A 23525-nucleotide genomic window follows, 5' to 3' on the forward strand; every position below is an offset into this window, starting at 1 on the left:
GGGCAAAAGCTTGAAACCATGGTAGACAGGAGCGAATAAAAGGAATCTGTCACTGGCAGCTCTTTGTGATGAATCTGCCCTATCAAAGCGTGAGCGGAAGACGTAGCCATTTTATTTGCGAAGTAAAAATGAAAACATGAAAATTATTGTTGCATAAATTTCACTGTGTTGTAACAAATAAAAAGTATTAGTTGATCATTACTCAAGTAACTGAAAATAAATGTTGTGGAGAATAATTTCTAAAAACGGATTATTATTCGTGCCAGTTGCAGCATCTCAACGGAAATTTAACTCTTTGTTACATTCGTCAAAATGCACGTGACTCGTCCAGCTAAACGCCGCAAACAAAAGGAGACATTAATCGAGCAAAAGTTTCCATTATAGGTCAACTTACATAAGCTTGCGAGAAGAGTGAACAGAAGGACGAAAATAGATACTTTATTCATGTTGTGCAATCCACTATTCAGTGCTATTTTATTCTTTTTAATTATTTGTTTTTTCGTTTCGGATGTAAATTTTATTTTATCCATCTCATCGGACGCATTACTGTTTGATTAAAGAAATTTATTTACAACAATCTTTTCCTCCCAACTGTGTCTGTCTGTTACCAGATTGGGGACACTTGACCCAAAATCATGTCACCGCTAGCATTATCGTCTGAGCGTCTGTTAAAAGCGAATAAAAATGAAGTCATGCTGAGATGAAACAAAAAATCCTAATAGTACTACAGCACGTGTGTAGAATGAGACGTTCTTTAATCGAGAGAGAAAGTAGTGCAAAAATGTGTTTTTAAATTCTTGCTAAAGTGTGTCTTGAGATATGTAATGCATGGTACAATAATCGCAAAAAAAAGAAAACATAAGATAACTTTTAAGATATGCTTTCCAAAAAATAAAACTAAACCAAAAAGAAATGAAAAAGGTAGTAAGAGAAAAAAGGAAGAAAAACGTATTTTACATCTGTAATTGAATACAAACACACACGGGCGTGCAAAAAAAGAAAAGAAAATCGATTCGCGCTTGAGAGTTTACTACAAATACTGGCTTCCTGCTGGGTTTTCCGTTGGGATGGATGTCCCAGACGAACATCCGTCCATTTACCGTCTCCTTTCTACGCACCATTCTATGTTTTTTTTCGTTTCCTCCCGTGAACACACTCTCCTCTGGCCAACCGATGGATGAATGTGTTTTTAATGCTAATGGCAATATATTATCATCATATGTATAGCGTTTATATTTGCGTTTATATGACCAGCGTCATTACCACGTTTAGCCGCTCACCTTCATTGACTCCGACAGGTCGATCAATGACGTATGGGGGAAGGAGCGGCTTCTTCCATCTGGCCATCATCGTTTCATCCGTACTTACACAGCTAATCAATCATCCACATAAACACACACGCATTCCTTGACACTAGTTCCAGTCATACCTCCATGCCGGAGTATGCACCGAATGGCGCACACGGCACGTTACGCATTCACACGCGCATTCACACATCCACGAAAATGGGAAGAATCATCCCAGCGTTAAGTCTACAACCATCCTAAACCTCAGACCCGCTTCCGACCAAAGTCTTCGATGATGTCGTACTCGGGTACGTCGGGACTGCCGGTGTCGTAGTACGCGTAGTCGTAACTATCGTCTTCCGGTGGCCGCTTGGTGATGGTCGCATTCGGTGGAATCGTTGGAGCCTTGGAGAATGGACGTGGCGTAGCGTTGCTACTGCTGCTGGTACCCTTCGCCCCATGGGAAGACTTGGTCCGGCCCGTGTCCTTGTGAGGTTTCGTCTTCGGTGTGACCGGTTCCGGTTGACCGTCCTTTTGGTCTTTGCGTGCCGTCGTTGGCTTTACCGAGGAGGACGAGAAGAATTCATTGATGCGGGCCGCTGCCTGACGCGCACGCTCCAGTATCAGATCGTTACCGCTGGCGGCAATGTTCTGGGAGTGTGCGGTACGGAAGATTTCTTCCTCATCGCTGGTGGACAGTGAGGCAAGACCGTTGGAGTTGCGGGCCTGGGCAAGAGCAGCCGCTGCTGCCGCCTTCGCCTTTACGCGATTGCGATAGAAGTCTTTCTCGTACAGCTCCGGATGATACTGACCGTCGTCTTCGTCGATTTCGGTCGGGTCCGGTTTGGCCGAGGTTACCACGATGGGGGACTGTGTCAGTAGGTTCGATTTTGAAATCGGAGGCTGGAAGAATCGGTTGGGCGGCGGTGGTGTGTTGGTGGTGGTAGTGCTTGTGAAGGGAGCACGCGTCGTAGTCGTCGTGGTGGATGTGGACGTGGACGTTACGGGCGGTATGGTTGGAATGTAACCCGGGTAGCGGGTCGTTGCTGGTGCCGGTGCCTTCTCGGTGGTACTGGTCGTGGTAGTGATACTGACACGATCGGTGAACGGTGACTTATCAAGCCCGATGACACTCTTCTGGTTGACGAACTGAAGCAGCGCCTTCTTGCTGATCGCGTTCGGTTTGAAGGTGGTCGGATTGTACTGATCCTTGGGCACGAGTGTGGAGAACTTTTTCACCGTCGATGGCGTGTGGCCTTCGTTGCCGGAGCGTGAAATCGATTGGTAGCGCTCCTTCGGCACGGCCTTCTGCACAATGGATGGAGGGATGGTAGTGATGGATGGTGCCACCGTTGACGGATTGCTGAAGAATGGATTCAGGAAGGAGTTTTGTTGAGGTGCTCGCTGACGGAAGTTCTGCTGGGCCGGAGCGAATGTCGTCGGAGGAACCGGAGTCGTGGTGGTGGTACTGGTGCGACTACCCTGATATTCGTTGTAGTTGAACTGGTTCAAACGGTTAGGATCGACGTTGAATGTACGCGACTGAGGTCGGATACGTTGCGATTCCTGAGGTGTGGTAACGGAAGCATCATCAAACGAACGCTCCGTTGCCCGATTCTCGAAGGTGCTTCGTGGACGAATTGTGGTGGTCGTCGTTTGGGCACCGAAGAACTGGAACGGATTGTTCACAGGGGCAGCAGACGTAGTGCTGACGATCGGTGCCTGCTGGCGTGGCTGACCGTTGAAGTTAAACGATTGTTGCTGTGGCTGGTTGAAGTTGTTACGATCGTACTGTGGCGTTGTGACGGTGATCTTGAAGTTATTTGTAGCCGGCGGATTGCCACCGAAACGCTGGGCTGGCTGAGGTGACGCTTGGGTGGTGGAGCTCGTCACTAGCTGCTGCTGTTGCTGATGCGTATTGAAGAACTGAGCGTTGCCTCGGTTTTGCGGCTGTACCTGAGGTTGCTTAGCGAAGGGAGCCGGTGTAGAGATGATGGCCTGTCCAAATGATGGAACCTGTGCGGAAGATTGCTGCGGTTTCAGCACAGTGGTTGGCTGCTGTCGGAAGTTGGGGATCTTCGGAATATCCACAAAGTCATCGGGTGTCGTCGTCTGAAGCTTAGTATTTTGTTGTCGTGGTTGCTGTTGTTGTGGTTGCTGCTGGTACTGCTGCTGACGTTGCTGTTGCAACTGTTGCTGGTGATTGTACTGCTGATGATTTGGCTGCAGTTGCTGAGCTTTCGTCACACTAGCGGGCGTCGTGCTCGTACTGGGCTTAATCTCATTGCGCAGCGCGTTCAGATGATGTGCACGGACGCTTCCCCGACCACGATTACGTCCGCGAGTGCCAGCTTGGGACGATCCGGCACGATTCGTTCCCGCCGCTACCGTTGACCGAGCTGTCGTCGTGGACTTCCGGTAAAGTTCCTCCTCGTAGTCTTCCTTACCATTGTTCCGGTTGTTGTAGAAATGCGAACTATGCGATCCACGGAAGATCTCATCGTCTAGGTAGCGTGCCAAAAACGGAACCGTTCAAAACCGATGACACATGGATGAAGCGGCAACAAAAACGTGGAGCAGAAATAAGAGAGAAAAAAGAGAAAAAAAATCAGAAAGAAAACGGAAACAAAACGAGAAACGGAGGAGAGCGAAAAAGAGGAAAAAAGAAAGAACACAAACGTTACGATTTAATAAGTGTGAAAAACCATCAATAATCATTCAATTATCTTATTTCGATCGATGAACATGATGAGGTAAAAGCGAACCGGCGTTCCCGGCGTAAACGGGTGGGAAACGGTTCATCGGCAAACATTGAAAGCGGCATGCACCAGGGGAGCAGCAGTGCGCGGCCGACGTAATCAACGTTTAGTGGGGCATGTGAAATGATGTGCGTAATTATCAATCAGTCCAGTAGAGTCGTCTAGAAATAGTAGTTTAACCATGTTGAGTCATGCAAGAGATAAGTGGTTCGTTTTGTTTTTTGTTTTTTTTCGTAAATGTACAAGTACAAGAGCAAACGGGAAGCTTCCGGATGTCCGTCGGCAATGATGATGAAGTTGATGAGATGGATGATGATGATGCGCTTAACTACAGCGAAACAAACACACTAAGCTACGTTATTTACTGTTGAAGTCGTTGTGCTGCGTTGCGCGTGATTGCTGTGGTTGTTGCAACTGAGGTTGTCGTTGCTGTTGCTGCTGCTGGGGTTGTTGATGCTGCGATCGAGCAAAGTTGTTGGTGAAAGATGGTGTCGTGGTACGAATTTCGTCCACCGAAGGTCGACGATCGGCAGGAGTTGCGGTTGCTGCAGCCGCCGTTAGTTGCCGATAGTGCTGAGCTTGGAGTAATTGCTGCTGGTTCAGCAGTAGCTGATGTTGCTTGTGCTCCACATGTTTCTGGTGCAGCTTTGTAGGCGCTTGGCTCGTTTTGTAGAAGATGTGTTCGACTGGCGTGGATGGAGTGGTAGTGGTCGTTGTAGTGGTGGTGGATGTGGTCGTCGTGGTAGTTGACGGTGCCACCGGTTGACGGAAGTATTGCTGAGGTTGTTGCGGATGTGCTGGTTTCTGTACGCTAGGGATCTGATTCAGGCTTGGCGGTTGCTGTGGTTTGGAGCTCTGGTTAACAATGTACTGCTTGCTTCTTCGAGCATCGCCTGTAGAATGTGCGGATCGTTATGGTTTAGTAACGTATATAAGAACATTTAACATTTAACGAAAGTAAATAACCTTTTGCCTTTGCGTTGGATAAAAACCCTTTTCAAAACACTTACTCGTTTCGGCACGCTGCAGATGGAAGGTGGCCTCTTCCTCCTCGGCGAATGGGGCCCGCTTGCTTTCGAATCCGGAACCCAACCGGTATAGGTCGAAGTTATCACTACCGTAGTACAGTGTGGCCGCCTCACAGTCGACATCACCCCAATCGGCACAGATCTGAGCTTCCTGATCGAAAGCCGTACCATTGGGGCACAGGAAGCGGAAATCTTGCACCTTCGAGCATTGGTAAAATGAAGAAAAAAAAAATGAAGGCGGAAAACAATTAATTCCACGCAATCAATCGAACAACGTTGTGGAGTTTCAGGTTATTTTCTTTCTTTTCTTTTTTGCTGCTGTAAAGCTCTGATTCGAAAAGGGAGTGTCGCAGGTGTAGAAGCTAGGTGTAATTAATTTGTGAGAATTCTGTACCGTACCGTCGAGTGCCTATCTACAAATGAATAAGAGTTCCAGTAACTTCGTAAGAATGCAAGAACTCGAAACAATAGTAAACCAACCAACTGGCTGAAGTTGAGATATACCGCAGGCTATAATAATATCGGGTGAGATGTGAAGTAAGCAGTGGTGCGCCCAATGGTGCAATACGGCCCAATAGTCAACCTTCATCTCTTTTCTTCTGGCGCGGGTATGCATTTGCACGCACCTTTGTGACGATCGTACCGTTTCTGAACTCCAACCACGTCTGGAAAAGCCTCACAGACTTAAGCTTTAGATCGGAGTAATTACTGGCTGTAGATGAAGGTTGTACACACGCGACGCAACGCACGTCAGGTTGGATTCTCGTGCACTGTGGCTTAGTTTCTCAGACAGTATGGCGCCGCTGCGGCTACCCCAGAGACAACACCCGTTTTGATCGGGTCCCCCCCGTTTCTGCGGGAGCTAAATGTTTACCAAGCACGGTAGCCATTCATTCGGCGGAAGATAAGATTGTTAGATACCGAAAGAGCCAAGGAATTCTGCCACCATTCGGGTAACAAAAGCCTTAACCACAGCAGACTCCAATGTCCATTGCAATGGTGGTGGTGTGCGCACATGCGCACCCGTTCGGTGTGAATATGATGATTAATTGTGAGTTTGCGGTTGTTTCTTAGTTTTTTGTGCTACCATCGGTACCACTAGAGCTGTTTCAGCTGCTGCGGTTAAGCAATGGAGGATTTGATTAGCTACCACTGTTAGGAGGAGAGTGACTGAACGAGGGGAAGTTTATTTGTTGGTTTTTCTAGCCACCGTTCACAGGCCCGAAACCGTAATCTGACTAAATAATCGTTTATTATTCATCGCGCTGGTGATGAATTATATAATAAATTCGTCAAAGATGGGGTTTCGTTTTCATTACCATTACCGGCCACTATAAGACGGGATAGTGGCTGTGATGTGAAATTTGTCTTTTCGCGAAAACGCAAAGAGAAAAAGCGAAGAAGCAATGAGCTATCAGAACGGTAACGAGGGCTTCAGTGATTGATTGATTAAAACAAAGTGTGAGCATTGCAAAACTGTTTGGCACCGAAAGAGAAAGGCCTCGTTGGGATGATCCATTTGAAATTGAAAGTAAATTCATCAACGCACCACCCAAAACAATGTTTCGGCAATATTGAAGCTTGTTTTAAAGTTTTCCAGGTATGGATTCCACGTCCAAACTGTTGCACTCAAACTTCGCCAGCAAATTATCTCGATCTAGTATGATCATCACAGCAATGGCTGTGAACTTTAAATGTGACCTGATTTCGGTTTTCCGGTTGTTTTCGTTGTGTTGTGTTGGGGATGGCTATTGTTGAGGCCGGCGATGATGGCAAACGTAACCCATATGCACGAAAGAGCGGCTGATTCGTATCTTCTCCTTTCGAAGAAGGTGTGAAATGTGGACTCAGATCGATGAGTTTGACTTTGCCATCTTTGCCGATTTTGGTACGTCGTAGTGACCTCGTACGTTACGAAACGTCCTTCGGATGGACATCATAAAACTTGATCAATTAAGGCAGCGGGGCTGTGGGCTGTGTTACGAAGTAAATATTTAAAACCAACTAATAAAGCAAAGTGTTTCCATCTGTATTCCTAGCATGAGGTTGGATTAGTAATTTTGTTTTCTCTGGCAGCACTTTTGTGTCATTATCTATTCAATCTGTGGCATTTGCTTGCAGCCATGGAATGTGATCGTGAGTTTAGCTGTTGGCAACACACCCTAACCGTTTGGACGTCCTTGGTTGTTGTAAGGACCTCGCCTGGAATACGCGAGTTCCGTTCCGTGGCGACTCATGTTCGTATCTTGTAGTGGGAAACCCTCGCAGGACAAAGCGCTTGACACCTGATCGTGCTAAAGTAGCCCCCCGCATGTGGGCAAGGTATGCCCGAGGAACCGTTAGAAGTTGGATGGATCGATGTATCCACAGCGGACAAGGACGTCCTGCTGATCATCATGGACTGGAGACACGCAAGCGACGAACGGCCAGGCACGACAATGGATTCGAATGGCAAAACAACTTTGGCTGAATGCATCTCCACGAGTTGTGGAGGCACTAGGGGGACAAATCCGCAGTCGAGCACGAGCCTAACTAGGGTTCGAAGTCAACGAGTGGAGGCCACCTTTTGGCTGGAGCCTCTACCACTCGATGATGCCATGCTCGTGCCCACTCTCCATTCGACATTCCCTTCCACTGTTCCACTTGCCAATCTCTCCGTCTCTCTTACATAGAAAAAAACGCGCAACCTAAAGGTCACGTGAGTCTCTTGGGAACGGTTCCCTAACATGGGTTTGATCGAAGACAACGCTGGTGACGCCGTTTGCCATCCACCAAACGACTATCTCCATCGATTATATGAAGCGATTTTTGGTTTTTGCTACGAAACTTTTCTTCATACCACGACACCGCGATGAGCCTTCTCCCACCGTGTGTTTAGGTGCTTGAAGAACTCGACGCTGACATGACCCCGGGACCCGAAGGGGTCAACTAGAGGGTCGGCGATGTGTTTCGCTTATGGCTTGTTTGTGGTGCCTTGCGTGCTGTGAACTGGGAGGAAATGTATACTTACACCGACACCGGCCACCTTCACGCAAACGTGAAACATTTGGCATTGCGTTTCCGAGTCCGCGTAGTATCCGCCGAGAATTTTGTCCCGACAGGTGAAGCTTGTTTTGGGCATGTTGTCTAGGCTGTAGCGCGGTCCGGGCAGGAACTGTCCATTGTTGCTTACGATTGCAGCGGCCATCAGAAGAGCTGGAAGCAAGGAGATGGGGAAAGAAATAGATTATTAGAAATAATTTACGACCATGGTGGTGTCGAAACTGTGCCGCGACGTGCTAAAACGAGAATTGCTTTAGACAACAAAACATGAAGATATCCAATACAGCGGCAAACAGCATTAGCATTTAGAAGATCCACAACCTGGCAAAGGTTAGCATCTTCACGAGAATGCTGCAAAGAGCAATTTTTATTTTCCATCTAAGGGGGGAAAACCAAATTCATTGGCCCGAGACATTTCCTGTGACACAACAAACCCCGCGATAGCTAATGTCACCAACGTTTAGCCGAACCTAATAGCGCTCGATAGCGAATATTTGGTAGGGTTTTGCACCGTAAAGCAGTTTGTTTTGTGCCGCATGTTTTATGCAAATCGCAACCGTTTCGCAGCGCAACAAATGTTGATGATCATCAGTATGGTTCGGTACTACAATGGCACAGTGACGTTTCGCTGTTGCTCCCCATTGTTTTTTTTTTGGTTCGGCCGCTTCGCTGGCAGAGTTTAGGAGAGGAAACCGTCTTCAAATCGTCTTCTACTATTATTGACTTTTTTTTTTCTGTTACAAAAAACAAGATAGCTTACAGAGCGCGTGACCGGTTGCGGTAGCGTCTATAACCTCTGTTAGTGAAGCATCCCTTCCGGTTATCACGATTTAAGTGTAATGATTTCCAGACCCACCGCAACCCAGGGAACAGCAATGACTGGGTTTTTTTTGTTTTGTTTATTTCAAAGACATTTCCGTGAAAGTTGACCTTTTTTTCTTGACCTATAGGACGATGTTGTAACTGGAGGGTTGCAGTTGGACGCTTACAATAGACCACATGGAACTGTCTCCTGCATCGCGAACTAAAGCAGTAGGTACAAACCGATCTTGCATCCCGATCGACTCGCTTCGACGATCAGTGAACCATACCGTCCATCTGGCTGACATTGGGTGCCAGCACCCAATCCATGTTGCACAATCGGTGTGCGTATCTTTATCGCGATTGAACGCGTGAACCTTTCCCTGTACTGCTGCTGTCACTCATTAGGCTGTCCATTGTTTTGTGTGTTTGGACTCCTACGACTCCTAAAAGTGTGCCGAATTGTGTCTAAAGAACTGGCACGGTACCTACTGTCACCACCTGGACCGAGGAATGCCTTCTTCGTTCGGACATTTAAAGCTCAAAGCTCATTACCCAATTATGGACGATTGACTGCACTATAAGCAGTAGTAGCAGGTTGGTGATGGTAGGGGGAATTGTTTTACATCCGCAGCAAATGGCCATTGCTACCGTTAGCGCTACCGTTTCGTTGCCTTGTACATGTTGCAGGTCAGCCTAATTCGAGTGTATGATCCTGATCCAACAACGAACGGTGCTCGTGTGAGTCGCTGAAAATAGCTTGAAATACCCACGCCAACAATTACCACCACACTGCACTAGCGATGTGATGATGACGAACTCTTTCGACACAGCGCTGGCAGGTTGATGCGTTGTGCCGCAAAGCGGTTTTTGGCATTTCATCAGCAAAGGTCATAGGATGGAATGCCAAAAATGGGTATGCATACGGTAAGGCAGCTAGGCAGATGAATCGCTCCACGTAAAATGGAATCAAATTGTTTAAATATGTGCTGTAGGATGAAGGTATTTAAAAGTGCTTCAAATTGGATTCATTATGGAAAAGTGTATAACAGTTGTAACGCTTAAGTATCTTAGTATATACGGGTTTTAGTACACCATTAGTAATTAGTGGGTTAGATGGTTGAAGATTGCTTTAAACAGAAGTATATAAAATGGGTAAAATATTTACGGACTAAAAACATTACAGAAACAGTTATGCTAAAGCTTACTTGCTTACTAATGAGCCGCCTCTTAATGCGTTACAGAGCGTTACATTTGCTCACAAGCACTTAGCAGATTTATCACACTTTCTTCTATGCATTTTGTCGAAGAATGTATAAAATTTTTACTGAGAATGTATAATAATTGTACAGTATTTTTTCATTCCCTGCTCCATGTTGTGATGGTTGAATATTATAGCATTATGTATAAATATAAATGATGCAATTTTTGAAGTAGATTTAAATTCTAGTTGTTGTACAACAGTCCAGTATACCTCATTGCTCTGTTGAGCTAGGTTGCGATTAATTTACAGCAACAATAAATCATCAGCTACTCCCACTATTTTATCAATGCCGCCCCAAAACATCCTAAACCTGTTCGAAACTGCTTTTCCAAAAACATTCCACACTAAAGCTTTAGGATTGCTCAGAACTAAAAACCACAACGAAAAATTCCATCCCGTGCACTTTCGCGAAACGAAATTCCCCGAAAGCGATGCAGCCTGATCCGTTGCGCTGCATGATTGATGATCGCCGCAAACTGTGCGATCGTTTGCCAGTGGGTTCACGGATCGAAACCAGGTTCCACCGGTGCATCCAGCAGTAGCTTCATCGTTTGCTCATTATTTTCACGACCCAACACCATTGCGCACCCGGTTCGGTTCGAGCCGCAAATTGAATGATTGCTTCCATTCCACTCTAGAGCCATTCGCATGCCAAAAAGGGGAAAAAACGATAGGCGAAAAATGCAAACCAAAGCATTTGGTTTGGATCGAAAGGAAACTGCAATCCAGTAGCGAAAGCAATAGCGTATTTTTCCAATTACACCATCGAAACCGGCTGCATTGCAAGTTTCGTTTGTGATCGTTGGGTTTGTTTTTTTATTCTCCCCCAAACCGCGCGCAGAAGTTGAATCGCGTTCGTTTAGCGTTTATGTTGGTGCCGAGTGATGGCGCGCTGGAACAAAAAACAATGCACATTGGCATGCGCGAAGCTCCGCGGAGGTCACCGGCGGCCACCGAACTGGACCTGGCGTGTATGACCAGGGCATGTATACGTTTGGATGACGGGTGATGATGAATCGAATCTGTTCTGCAGCGTTTCGTTCGCAATGTAACGCGTTGCAGCCACCAAACAACCGGACGGTCTTGCAGCAACAGATCCTCTCGCTTGAGAGGTACCCTGGTGTATGTTGTAAGCCCCGTAACAAGCGGTCAAATAAATTACACCGAGCACCCGCCTGGACGGATCGGAGCAAACAATTTGGGTGGAATTTTCGGTAGCGAGCCGTTACGCAGTAACGACGCATCGCGACGCGATCATGGTCACAAGGTCACGCAGCTTACCGCGCTTTGTAACGCGTGCGCATGGGCCTGGTTAGATCGGTAGCGTAATTAGCAAAAGTGAGGGTAATCTTCGGAAACCCCAACGTTTCAGCTGGTTTGCAACCGTTGATGAGAACCGTGGGAGTCGACGGGCGCAATTGCATAACGAAGCGATCGGGCATGAGTAGATCCCACTGAATGGGCTCACGAGAGCACGATCTGTACCTGTGGTGGGATCATTTCTTGTCAGGGCACAGTTGATAAATCCGTGAGGAAATCTGGGAGCTGCATTTACTCAAGAGGGAGTGTAAGCATATTGAACCTTGCGAATGAAGGGAGTTTGGTTGGACTGTTGATGTATGCTCGTTAGGAGGGCTACTTTCACCCACATTGACCCCAAGTGCTGTTGAAACTGTGTGTGGAATAATATACATCACTTATCCGCTTCACCTTACATGCGGTATATTGATTCCAAGTGAGTAAAACGAAATAAGATAGCACGAATTTTATGTTAACTTCATATCAAAACGATTGCGTTGTGTAATCATGCGTTACCTTCAACGAATAACGGGGGTTCGTCGCTTGCTGATTAATACGTGAAACGATCTTGTGATTTTTATCACCTTTAAAAAAAAGCCCTCAATCTTCCAGCAAGGGTCGGTTTGGGATGTTTCAGCTAGTGTAGGTTGAGATGCAATTTCGCACCCTTCACTTTCAGCTTATCTTTATTTTTTTTTGAAAATAAAACAACACAAAATGCAACCAAGAGCTGTGCAGCATCAATCAGCTTGCGTTGGGGTTGGTGATCATTATGTTTTAATTTATGTTTTTTTACCAAACCCTTCATCCGGTTTTTTTCTCTCTTCCTAACGAATGTTCATTATCCGATCTTCATTTCCCTGATGATGGCTTCCCCGATTAGTGTAGTGGTATGAGATCCATCCCATTTTGCTTAATTTTCTCACCCCTTAAACGCACCCCCTCGGGCACGTACGTGTCTGCTCATCGATTATCATAACGCATTGTTTTTTTGCAGCTGTGTGCGAGTATATGTGGTGCCAAATTAAAGACATCATCAGAAGAAAAACCTTCCTCCAGCTACAGAACTCCGGCCAGCAGTTGCTAACGATGTCAATTATGTAATGCCGTATTTGCAACCGATTGGGATCGGAAGTACGATTCCTGCTGCTGCTACTGCTGTTCCCGCACAAACCCATTGTATGGAAAGCAGCATCCCGCTTTGCTCGGTGCAAAACGCTGATCATAACGCCAACGCCGATGATGGTGTAAATTATGCTTGTAAAAACAATTTTTTATTTGCCCCCATTTGTGTGCTTGAGAAACCGCACTGCCGAAGGGATGGATGGTGGAAAACAATGCAATTTCGTTGCGATTAGCAGCATGGAAATGGGAATTAATGTAATTCAACAAATTGTCGATCACTGTGCAGCGAAAGTGCAAAAGGCTGTAACGTGGGGTTTGGGTGGCGTTGGTTTGAAAATAATTTTTAAATTAAATTAATTTAATATGCTTTTCGCTTTACAGTGAAGAGCAAACCGTGGAAAACTGTTCGAGAGGAAATAAATGGTTTTTGTTTATTGCTTAATGGATGGATGAATTATATCATTTCTTAGATTTGTTGTTTACCGGATTTGATAATTATATGTCTTAGGAATAGGATTTTGAAAATATTGAATCTAATTGTTTCTTTTAAGTTACATAAAACAATAATTACATCAAAATTTGACTTCAAGGATTTATATTAATTTAGTTTCTATAAAACGAATGGTTACATGGTTGATAATTCGTCGCGCACAGAACACGAGAGACTCTGCCTAATATCAACTCAAATCTGCAATAAGAGATGTTAGTTTAGTTTCCTAATTACAAATGACTCATGCAAATAAACTGCGTACTAAGTGCCTAATTATGTTTGTGTTGAATATTTGTTCGGGGCTTCCTCAATATTGTTACTTCATATGAATTATGCAAATAAACTTCTCCTACAAATTTGTTTTTTTCTTCCACGGAAGTTGGGAAATCGAAACGCCAACCTCTGCAATGAATGTTGTGCCTTTTTCTGTCACAACGAAAACACACAACCACCCCGAACGAGCGAACGTCTCTGGATTTCCTCATCACGCAAAGAGGATGCCAGATGAAAACCTTGCTACATGGAAAAGAGCAGTTGTAAAATGTGCACATAAAAATGAGCCTCACTGCCAACCCTTTCCCCGTGGGGGATGGTTATGTTTTGCATGTTTCCAAAAACCCACGAAATGGTGCGGAATTCTTTTACCAAAAACGCTTGGCTGCCATTTCATTAATTTGCTCGCATTTTCAAACACCTCCAACGCGCCAACAATCCGTCCGTGTTGATATTTGTTTGAAGATGTACCTTCAAGGTTAGCGCACACCGGAGGGGCATTGCTGGTAAAGTTCATTTTCTACACGCGATCGTGTGGTGCGCGCTGTCGATTGCTTAAGCTCGCGATCCGCCACGAGTGCAGGCGGTTTGGGATGGAAAAGAATTTTTCTCACGATCACGTTGTCATGGGGCAAAAACCCGCCAACGCTCGAATCCAACCGCTCGAATATGCCATCGTGGTTCTGCTTCGGGGTGAATGGTATTTTCGATACCATGACGGAAAGGATGACACGGCCGCTTGACGCAGCCAACGGCTTCATTTAGGTTCGTGCTACCGAATAATGTGGCTCCCGCACTGGGGGAATCATTTCGATTGCATACCGTTACGACCGATGGTCGGAAAAAGGTCGACAAAAAGGTGTCAGAAAAGTGATGATTAAAAATCGGCCATCATGATGATGTATTATTAGTGGCAGATTCGTGGCTCGTCCTAACCGAAATAGGCATCATAAAAGCAACCGACCCGAACCGTTCAAGGTTGGTGTGGTAAGAAGCAGATTTGTTTGCTGGCTGAGGGCAGTACCGAGAAAGGCACATGTCAAGGATGCGCGAGGTGACCCAAGATGCCACGGGTCGCCGCACCTTGAGAGGAACTTTAATTTAAATCCGGCAAAAACATAAACGATTTCATGGCGGATGTAAATTTCCTGTGACAGTTTGCGAACGTGTCAACGTGTCCAGTGCTGAGTAAGATGAGCACATGTGATGTGATCGGACAGAAGGTCGAAGAAGATTACCTTTTCGTAAAAACATGGGAGAATTAGTTTCTTCGGAAGACTTGTTAAGAAAATTCCTTCAAAAGAAAAGATGACTAAAGCAGATTATCGCCACACTGGATGATGATCTTCAAAGAACAATGTCATGGATGACGATAGCACACTTTATGTATGTTGCAATCAAATAAATTTCAAAGCAGAAAATTCAACCTATCACCACACTATCAACAAAGCAATAACTTTGATACCACTTACGTCTTTTCGGCTCCATAAAAGTGGTTCGCGAATTACCATACCACATTGAGATACAACATCCTGCAGATGGCAGCAAAAAAAAACAAACTTTGCACTAATAAAACGCTTCTGCTGCAACATCTTAAACACCATCAAACCCACACCCCTTTGGATTCGCTCAACATTTGGGTGTTAATCCCGATTCTTCAAACATCTCGTTGTCCCGGCATCGGGATGGGCTCAAGGCAGCATTTTGCATATTCCAGTTTGCGGAGTACTCTAGCGGTGTGTTGAAATGTGTCGTGATCGTAGATCGTTGCAGCTGCGCCTTGGATTTTGTGAAGATCGATCAAACACCTCGCATCTAGGGTGATGCAACTGACTACCGGCGTAAAGGTACCCAATTCTGCGTGGGCCAGAACATTTTCATACCGAATTGCTAATTGCTGCGATGCAATTGGCACATTTGGAATTTTGTTGTTCAACTCGGTCGCTTGTTAGACGTCGGAATACAAAAGACTTCAATGATGGTATATGAAAGAAACTTACCCGTGCAAAGTGTAAGCTGCTGCATCAGCTCCATTATGTTGCGTGTTTCCTGCACCAAATATGCTCCAACTGCACCAAACGGGACAGAACACTAATATGAGGGCAAATAATTCAACACACCACTGCTTTCTGTTAGGCAAAGCAAGCCGAAACTTTCGCACACTACCACACTTTCGCTACGAAAGCTTGTGGCCGGTTTTTGTTTACTTCTGCTGGGCCCAAAAAAATCCACAACCTCAATCACTATCCCTCTAAACGTAACGTCGATTATTAATAAAAACCACTTTTCCTTTTGCTTTGTTTAATTTCGGGTTTTTTTTTTCTTTAGTAAACACTAAATCTTATAAACACTCAAAACGTCGTCACTATTAAGCGCATGATCAGATTTTGCATCTCTTTGAACAGAAATCTACAAATGGGGGAAAATAAAGGAAACTAAATAAATAACCAAAAAGAAACAAAACTAAACGAGCTGATCGGGAACAAGAAACGAATGGTACACAAAATTCTTGCAAACCGGAAGTTTGGAGAACCGTTTCACTGGCACCGTAAATCATAACTGACAGAGACGCACCGGATCTGTCGGTGTTTCGGAGTGTTTCATTCCACACAACATCACCACCGTTCGGGGTACTGACTGCCACATACATCCGTGGTGCACGCCACCTCCACGATCACCCCACCCGAAAATGTGGGCTCCCAAAAGGCGTGTTGGCGGGAAATGCAATTGCGAACGAACGCAATGCAGAATGCAATGTTTCGGGGTAGTCAGTGTTCACACTATCCACAACGTGGGACAGTATGTGGCGGAGTTGCTGTGGCTTATGATTTGTCCGTCTAAGAACAATACGAGACACCCTGCTGCAATCATACCGCGTGGTTAGTTTTGTTCTGGGAAAAACTGTTCGACACGGCATTGCAATTCGAGATTTCCCGTACAATACGTTTGCTGGAGGTGATTTATTGTTTTCACCAAGTTATGGACGGAAGTGGGGGTGTTTAATCACTCTGACCCTAATTCACTTTGATTGCACAAAACTGGGCACCAACCAAAAAAAAAAACGCGGCAGAAGAAAAACTCTTCTCGTTTTGTTACGTTCGAAACGGGTGGGGAAAAGCGTTGCTCTATTCTTGAACGAAATAAGTCACGCTTATAGCACATTATCGTACGATAACTTCCAGAACACTTGAACTTGGGTGTTTAATTTCGATTTTTCTCACTAAGGGTACGGCTAAGAAACTTCTAACACAAAGCATCTCCCTCCACACAGACACACACACACGCACGCAGAAACACGTGAAGAAACGTACCGAGCGGGCGTCCGGATGTCTAACACTGGTGGGCATCCGTGAGGCACACTGGTGGCTCGAACTGTTCCCGAGCTCGACTGCACTTTCCTGTGGCTAGTATCGAAGTGATGCGAGCTGAAAATGAAAGGAAGCGCCTAAGACCGACCGTCTTCACCGCGCACGGCGCTCTCCAGGTTCGTGGAGAGGGAACCGACCGATCGCACTCGGATCGCAAACGAAGATGCTGCTGAGTTTTTGCTACAGCTTCTTCAGTACCAATGTCGGTGCTAGTCCGAAAGGGAAGGGAGAACGGTTCATCTGTGCTCCCCTTATACCAACCGAGGGGGGTCTGTTCGAGTAATATTCAGTGTTTCTTTTTTGCCTGTTGCTGTTTTGCTGTTGCTGATCTGCAACAAACGTGGCCTCGGGTGATCAAAACGACAAACCCTTTCCTCCGTTTGCAAGCATATTCTGATCATTCCGCTAGCCTGCGTCTGGCTGACGTACGGGTATGGTTTATTATTTTCTATGTTTTTGAGGTTTTCTTTTGTGCTTTTTTCAATCCGAACCGAAAAGGTGGGTATACGTGGCAAAGGTGACGCCGATGCAGCCCTTGCAGAAGACTTAAATGTTAGGAAAATGGATTTTTTTCCGAGGCAACGCAGGAGTATGACGGGGTTGGTAATTGGGTGGCTAGATCTTGTCTAGATGTTTGGTGACAAATTCCGCAGCTTTAGGAAGCTTTCCCATCCTGCTGTGCCTTTTAAAAGGGGATCTCTTTATTTTGTTAAGGTCAGACGGATTTGTAAGTTGAGTGTTGTACGCACATTCATTATTGTAAAAGAAGTTAATATAATTTGGACTGTTTTATTGGTGATTTCATACAACTAAACTAGTTAAATGTCACATTAAAAATAAATGACCGAAGAGGACATAGAATCTCTCTGATGCTCAGGATTACTTGTTTGATAAAAGATTTTAGTTTTCATTTGTCGATTAGATGTTGAAATGTTTAGTAAAGGCTATCAAGGCTTTATTTTTTTAAATTAAATAAATAATTTTAAAGAATGAAAACCACTTTATTTTATATTTCTCGCTTCGATTTATTTCCCACAGAATTCCACGGAAGTAGTTTCCGCAATGTTTAACGCATCATTTGATTCACGAACGAAAGTATACACTTTTGATGTTTATTCCTTTTCAAGCATTCAGTCCTGTTTGTACAAATTTATCGCGCGTACACATGGAACCTCGGCAAAAGGGCACCGAAATAGCAGTTATTTGGCAGCACGCCTACAACCTTCTTCTGAGGCATCATCATCATCATCATTGCGTCATCAGATGATGCTTTCACTTACTTTCATTATCGGTTAGCACACAACGAAACGATGCTCCTTGCCATTATGCCGGGTCATAAGGCTGCAGTTGACACAGTTAGAAAGAGGAGTAAGTACCATTACTCTAGTTCCATTTGCTCGTGCAAGCTTCATCTTCAAATATGCTTTAAACCCTGTCTCACCTATTTGGGGTGGAAGGAAAACTCCGTCCCATACCGCCCGGCGGGTGTTGTGCGCGCTTGTTTGACATTTATTTCTTTCCGTTGTTTCCCCTTCGCTGCTCGCCGGCACGATGGAATCCTGTGCCGGAGGATTCACCTCCGATTCCGCGTGCACCGCATGGCTCGGTAGTGCCATAACCTTAAAATGTCGTTTCCGTCCGTCCGTGGTTGTGTGGTGAGGAAGGGGTACAAAACAAGCAACCCTCTTTATGGCAGCCTAACGAAGCGTTTCCATTGCTTACGGGGGCCGTATACCGTGAGGCGGGTTAAATGCTTTGACGACATTTCACTGTACGGTAGATTTAAAGTATTTTCTTTCTTTCGAGAAGGAGATGTTTCGGTTCCGGGTTTGCAAGGAGCGATAAAAAAGAGTTTACAGAACTAAACCGTCTCGAGGTAGTGTAGCACTTTTGGTTTTATTGCTCAGTAATAAAATGAAAGAAAAAAAATCCTCTAACCATCAGTTGCGGGTCGATTGATGTTGGAAAGTATCGTCGAAGTTCTGGTCCGCTTGGCGCTGTTTCGGGCGGGTAGTGGATAATTCTTCTCTTTGGGGGTTAAGGTACGTTATTGAATTTTCCCACGCGCATTCGAGCTCGATCGATCGTTGGCAAGCAGCCCTCTGGTCCAGCCTTGACATTCGGCTCTAGTAGCAATACTCCAGCACAACTGTTGGACGCATTGCCGAGGGCTTTCCGAAACACTTTCCCAAAATAATAATCCGACCTAAGGGTACGCAAATTGGAGGCTATCATTTCATCATCATCACCATCATCCTCCGCATCAACAACTGCCGAGATGATTTGTTTTAATTGAGGAAAAGTGTTTTGTTTTCGGCATTTTCTTTTACGTGATGTGTTGTTTCCTGCAGATACGTAATGAATGACGGTTGGGCGCAGCCGGTGGTATTTCAACCATTGCAGAGTTGTTCAGCTTTGTTTGTGTTTTTGGACCCTGGATGTAGGATCGGACCGCATGCCGTTTTGTTTGATGGTTCTTGAAGATTTTTCGCGGCCAATTGTGATGGAGGACACAAAGGGAATGGATGGAATGGGGTAGTGTTTTAATTCTCTCTGGTTCAATAGATTGCTGGAATGATTTACACTCAGCAGACTTCTATCTAACATTAATATTCTTAACCAGCTAAAAATATATCCATCAGTTCTTATATTAGACATGACCGAATAATTATGCTGATAATAACAGGCAATGAATGAGTTTAACGATCATTTTCGATTAAAAAGTAAACTCAAATTAATCATGAAATAATGTGTAAAAAGACGTCTTAAATTGAAAATAGTATTTAATTACATCAAACTATATAGTCCAGTTAAAAGCATCAGGTCCGCATTGTACTTGATACTGGGATTGAGGTTCGTTGCCACACTACTCGTAGCAGTCTTCTTGTAGTACACGAGATTCACTCTCGTTTCAGTTCAACTTACTTTCCGTTTCTTCCTACACCGTACAACCTTCCCGTTTGCACTCTCACCCTTAACATACATCACGACGCAACCCTCCCAGAAGCTGCCACTCGCAAAGGGTTTCGGGTTAATTTGACTTTAATGTGCACATTATTCCTGCACGGCCACAGCTACGGGATGGGATAATCTGGTTCGCAAATTAGTCATTAATTTTCGAGCAACCGCAAACCGACTGTTGAATCGGTTGGTTTCCTCCTTTAAAGGTGCCGGCAGTAGCATTTTGACCATCGTCCCCAATCCAACAACTGGTGCTTTTGGGAGTCTGTTCTCTTCGGTTGTAGCTTGAGTTTGATTTGTTGGATTAGAACGAAAATCGAAATAACAACGAGGTTGCTTTCAATTAGGAGTAAAATTGTAAAATTATATTTTAATAATCGTCACCCTTTCTCATTTAAAAAAATATTTACTAAAATGAAATTTAGTTTATTTAATGTTTAAGTTTTTATTGTAGCTGCATCACGATCATTAGAGCGTCATGATCATTACAACGAACGTAGCCCTTTGCGTATAAACTATTGATGCTAAGCAGAGAGTAAAACCGCAAAATAATACTTTCATGTGGTCAACAGTTTGCTGGTAGAAAAGAAAGCGAAATGTTACGCCATCGTTGTTGTGAGAAATTTAAACACCATTTCGGAACATCGCGGTCGGACCGGGTTAGGGATGCTAATTGATTTTACGACCATTCGGTGCCTAGCAGCAGCCGTAACCTTTGCCGGGCCAATGTGTCATAACGTTTTAATACGATGTTTATTGGTGCGATACAACAAATTAGCTGTACGAACGATATGTGAAAATATTGCTGTAATGTTTTATTTAAATATCTCTCGGTAATTAACATAAACAATAGAAAGGGTTCATACATTAAATTATTTATTTTGAAAAAACATGATCGATGCGTTACATCATACTTCTACCAGTAAACAGTACATCACTTTTCGTAACACCTTTTTCCAACAATGCAACACCATTGAGGGGGAAAACGAAATTATGAACCACTTTTCAAAAATAATAAAACACATCCATTACGGATACTGTCGTTACGGTCAAACCCATAATTTTGGCACCATTACAAATAATAATAACAAAAAAAAAAATGAAAACGAACCACGCTGCGATTTTATGTTAAGAAAATGCATCACTCACCCCCATCTTTCGTGGGGTGAAATTGGAGGAGGGTTGAAATCGAAAAAAAAAATTCACCTCAGGTGTCAGGTACCCTGTGTAATGCCCACAACCCTGTTGCGTAAAACTGAACCACCTCCAAACTTGCGTGGGGCGTAGATTTTTGACCATTTTTTCCCCAAACAGTAACAGTGCTTAGACTGGCTTTTCTTTTTTTTTTGTTGCTTTCATGCCATACCGCAATTGTCAACTGTGAAAATAGGGAAGTGACTTTCCTTTGTGACACCTCGCTTTGCCGAATTGCGTTCCGTGCGAGAAAGGTTGATGGATAACGCAGAATCGCGAACGTTGCATAAATGTGTCAGTTGTGATATGTTCGACCTATTTTCTTTCATTCAGCGTAATGGTTGGAACAATTCCGTCAAGATTCGTTTCGTCGGATAATTTCAATTGTCCATGCTTAACCCATAGGGTACAAATATTTATCTGCTACGAAAGGAAAATTGATGAAGGGAATGAAAGAAACAGGAAAAGAATGTCTGTGAAAAATTGTGTTTACTCAAGGAGTCATAGATCAACGGTGTCTTATTATTGCACTTATTTAAACTAGAATTATTAAAAAAAACTGTGAAAGATATTTGATGGATATTTTCCAATGTAGCCCTCTAACAGCAGTCGACATAGTCGACATTGATAATATGTAGAGACGAAGGAGTAACTCTATCATAGAATGAGCACTTGAAGCCTCCGACATGAGTAGATAGTAGTAATCTAACAACTGTCGACATAGTCGACATTGTTGGCTGTGTCTCGATGGCTCGGTGGCTCGATGTATATCATCAACAGGATCCCATTTACTTTATCCGACACATAAGCACATTTTGCGAATATTTAATTATTTATTTAATTCACGTCATTATTTATAATGTAAAATATTCTTCTACTAAAAGCGACTCCTTAATCCAAGAATATCTTCTTCTTATCCCCGGCATAGCTTCAATTTACATAATTAGCGATTCGTACGTAAAATCTATTGAATCGCCAACCCCGTAACAGACCCCTATCGGGCTGGGTGGGAATTATTTTGCAAATGCACACAAACACACAAGCAAAGCGGGCTAAACAAAACCCGGTGCCCGGCACAAACCCGTTTCTCCTACTTGGCCACCCGCCAACAACGGCGACACTCGTGCGCGACAGATGACGAACGCTCCGAAGGTGGCCAGTCGGTCAAACAGCCACCAGGCAAAACCAACAGGGAGGAAGGTTTTCCGCGGGATCTTCTTCTGCGGTTCGTTCGGTAGATGAAGCAATAGCACCGACTGGATTCACCCGCTTTATGCTGGCCGATGTGATGCTACAGATTGCATAATGTTTTCCACCTGAAGCGGCACGGGCCGGATTGTAGAAGTGGGCCTGAAAGGACGGAACATTGAAATACTGAAGCCCACCGCCTCTCGTCGCTATCCCCCCCCCCCTCAATCCGGCGTCCGTAGGGCAGTGAAGATGAGCGCACAATGAAAATGTGTTGAACGTGAGGGAGGAAAGGCGAAAGCTCTTAGCATCTTAACCTATCTGCAAACTATCCCTCCGACTGCTCCGACCGACTGAATGCGAATTCGAAATGGAAGGATGAGACATTCTGCTGGACGGGTGTTGATGTGCTCGAAGTGGCGGTGTGAAGGGAGCGGAATAAAACGGAGAAATAATATGTAAAGATAGGCGAAGGTACCGCGAAAGATATTTGCTCAAAATGACTGACGAATGACACATGCAGCGAGATATTGCCTTTTGTCCAAAATCGTCGATCAATTGACCGCATGACGACATTCCACCAAACTGTATCGAAATGTGTTTTGTACATTTTTTTTGCCCATCTCTAACCATCATTTACATCATAGCTTTCACTTTAAAATCAACCCACAAACAAAAAAAGAAACAAGTCATCATAACAACAGCTGCATAGTAATTGTGACGATCGGTTGATCTTCGCTTAAAATGAAGGAGAAAAAAAAATCTTCATTCATCCATGTGGAGCTAAGGCACATCGACTGTAAATGTGTACGTTTATGTTATGTTAGTTTTTCTCGTTCATTTGATTCATCTTTACTTTTATGTCGTTTCATTTCCATCTGTCTTCTTCATTTACTTTTCTTGTTGTACGATTTGTGTTTTACTTTTTTTCTTTTCGAAGAAAGGTATGTTGTGCTGTGTTTTCACATTTTTGGGCCCTTGTAACACCTTTTTTTGATTGTTTGTTTTCAGAGACTGGCTTTTTTTGGCACATTGTGTTGCTGAAAAACTATGCTTCAGCGTGAGCAAAAATAAACTTTAACCGTTCGGTAGGCAATGTTCGTCTTCTCTTCATCTGGCTATTACACTGTAAGGCGGAGGGATTTTCCGTGGTTGTGGGAGTTTTACGTTGACTAACATGGCCACGATTAGACACAACGCCGGCCAATGGTGTCACGAGCCGGGGGTACGGGTTCGAGTAGCAGTAGAGGCGTAGATTGTGTTGTACGCTTCCTTTTATCGCGCTTGAGTCTTCTTCATCGGGCTGGCGGCACCTTTTAGCCAGGTTCGCACGTCAGTTTGGTTGGGCTTGTTGAACGGGATGTAGTTTTTTTTTTGTTTGTACCGTCTTGACTGTTGATGTAAGAAAACAAAACACACAGACACAAAAAAGTGCCCAGTCAAAGCG

General features: G+C 44.4%; 1 protein-coding gene across 1 annotated transcript; it reads right to left on the reverse strand.

The window, feature by feature from the left end:
• Positions 1-543: 543 nt before the first annotated feature.
• Positions 544-17743, reverse strand: LOC125764230 (mucin-4). The gene is made up of 6 exons (XM_049428224.1): positions 16679-17743; positions 15368-15776; positions 8084-8268; positions 5056-5272; positions 4411-4938; positions 544-3790 (listed from the first exon to the last, which is right to left on the reverse strand). Exons 2-6 carry the CDS (start codon positions 15399-15401, stop codon positions 1551-1553), a joined length of 3204 nt encoding a protein of 1067 aa, XP_049284181.1. The 5' UTR covers positions 15402-15776; positions 16679-17743; the 3' UTR covers positions 544-1550.
• Between the last annotated feature and the right edge of the window lie 5782 nt (positions 17744-23525).

The sequence above is a fragment of the Anopheles funestus genome, chromosome 2RL (genome assembly GCF_943734845.2).
Source record: "Anopheles funestus chromosome 2RL, idAnoFuneDA-416_04, whole genome shotgun sequence".
Lineage (NCBI taxonomy): Eukaryota > Metazoa > Arthropoda > Insecta > Diptera > Culicidae > Anopheles > Anopheles funestus.

Excerpts from the sequence above, each read along its gene's own strand:
- LOC125764230 (XM_049428224.1), bottom strand. The coding sequence starts at position 15,401 with ATGGAGCTGATGCAGCAGCTTACACTTTGCACGG. Across the intron at positions 8,269-15,367 it reads GCAGCTTACACTTTGCACGG|CTCTTCTGATGGCCGCTGCA; the intron begins GTAAGTTTCTTT and ends CCTTGCTTCCAG. Across the intron at positions 5,273-8,083 it reads TGAAGGTGGCCGGTGTCGGT|GTGCAAGATTTCCGCTTCCT; the intron begins GTAAGTATACAT and ends CAATGCTCGAAG.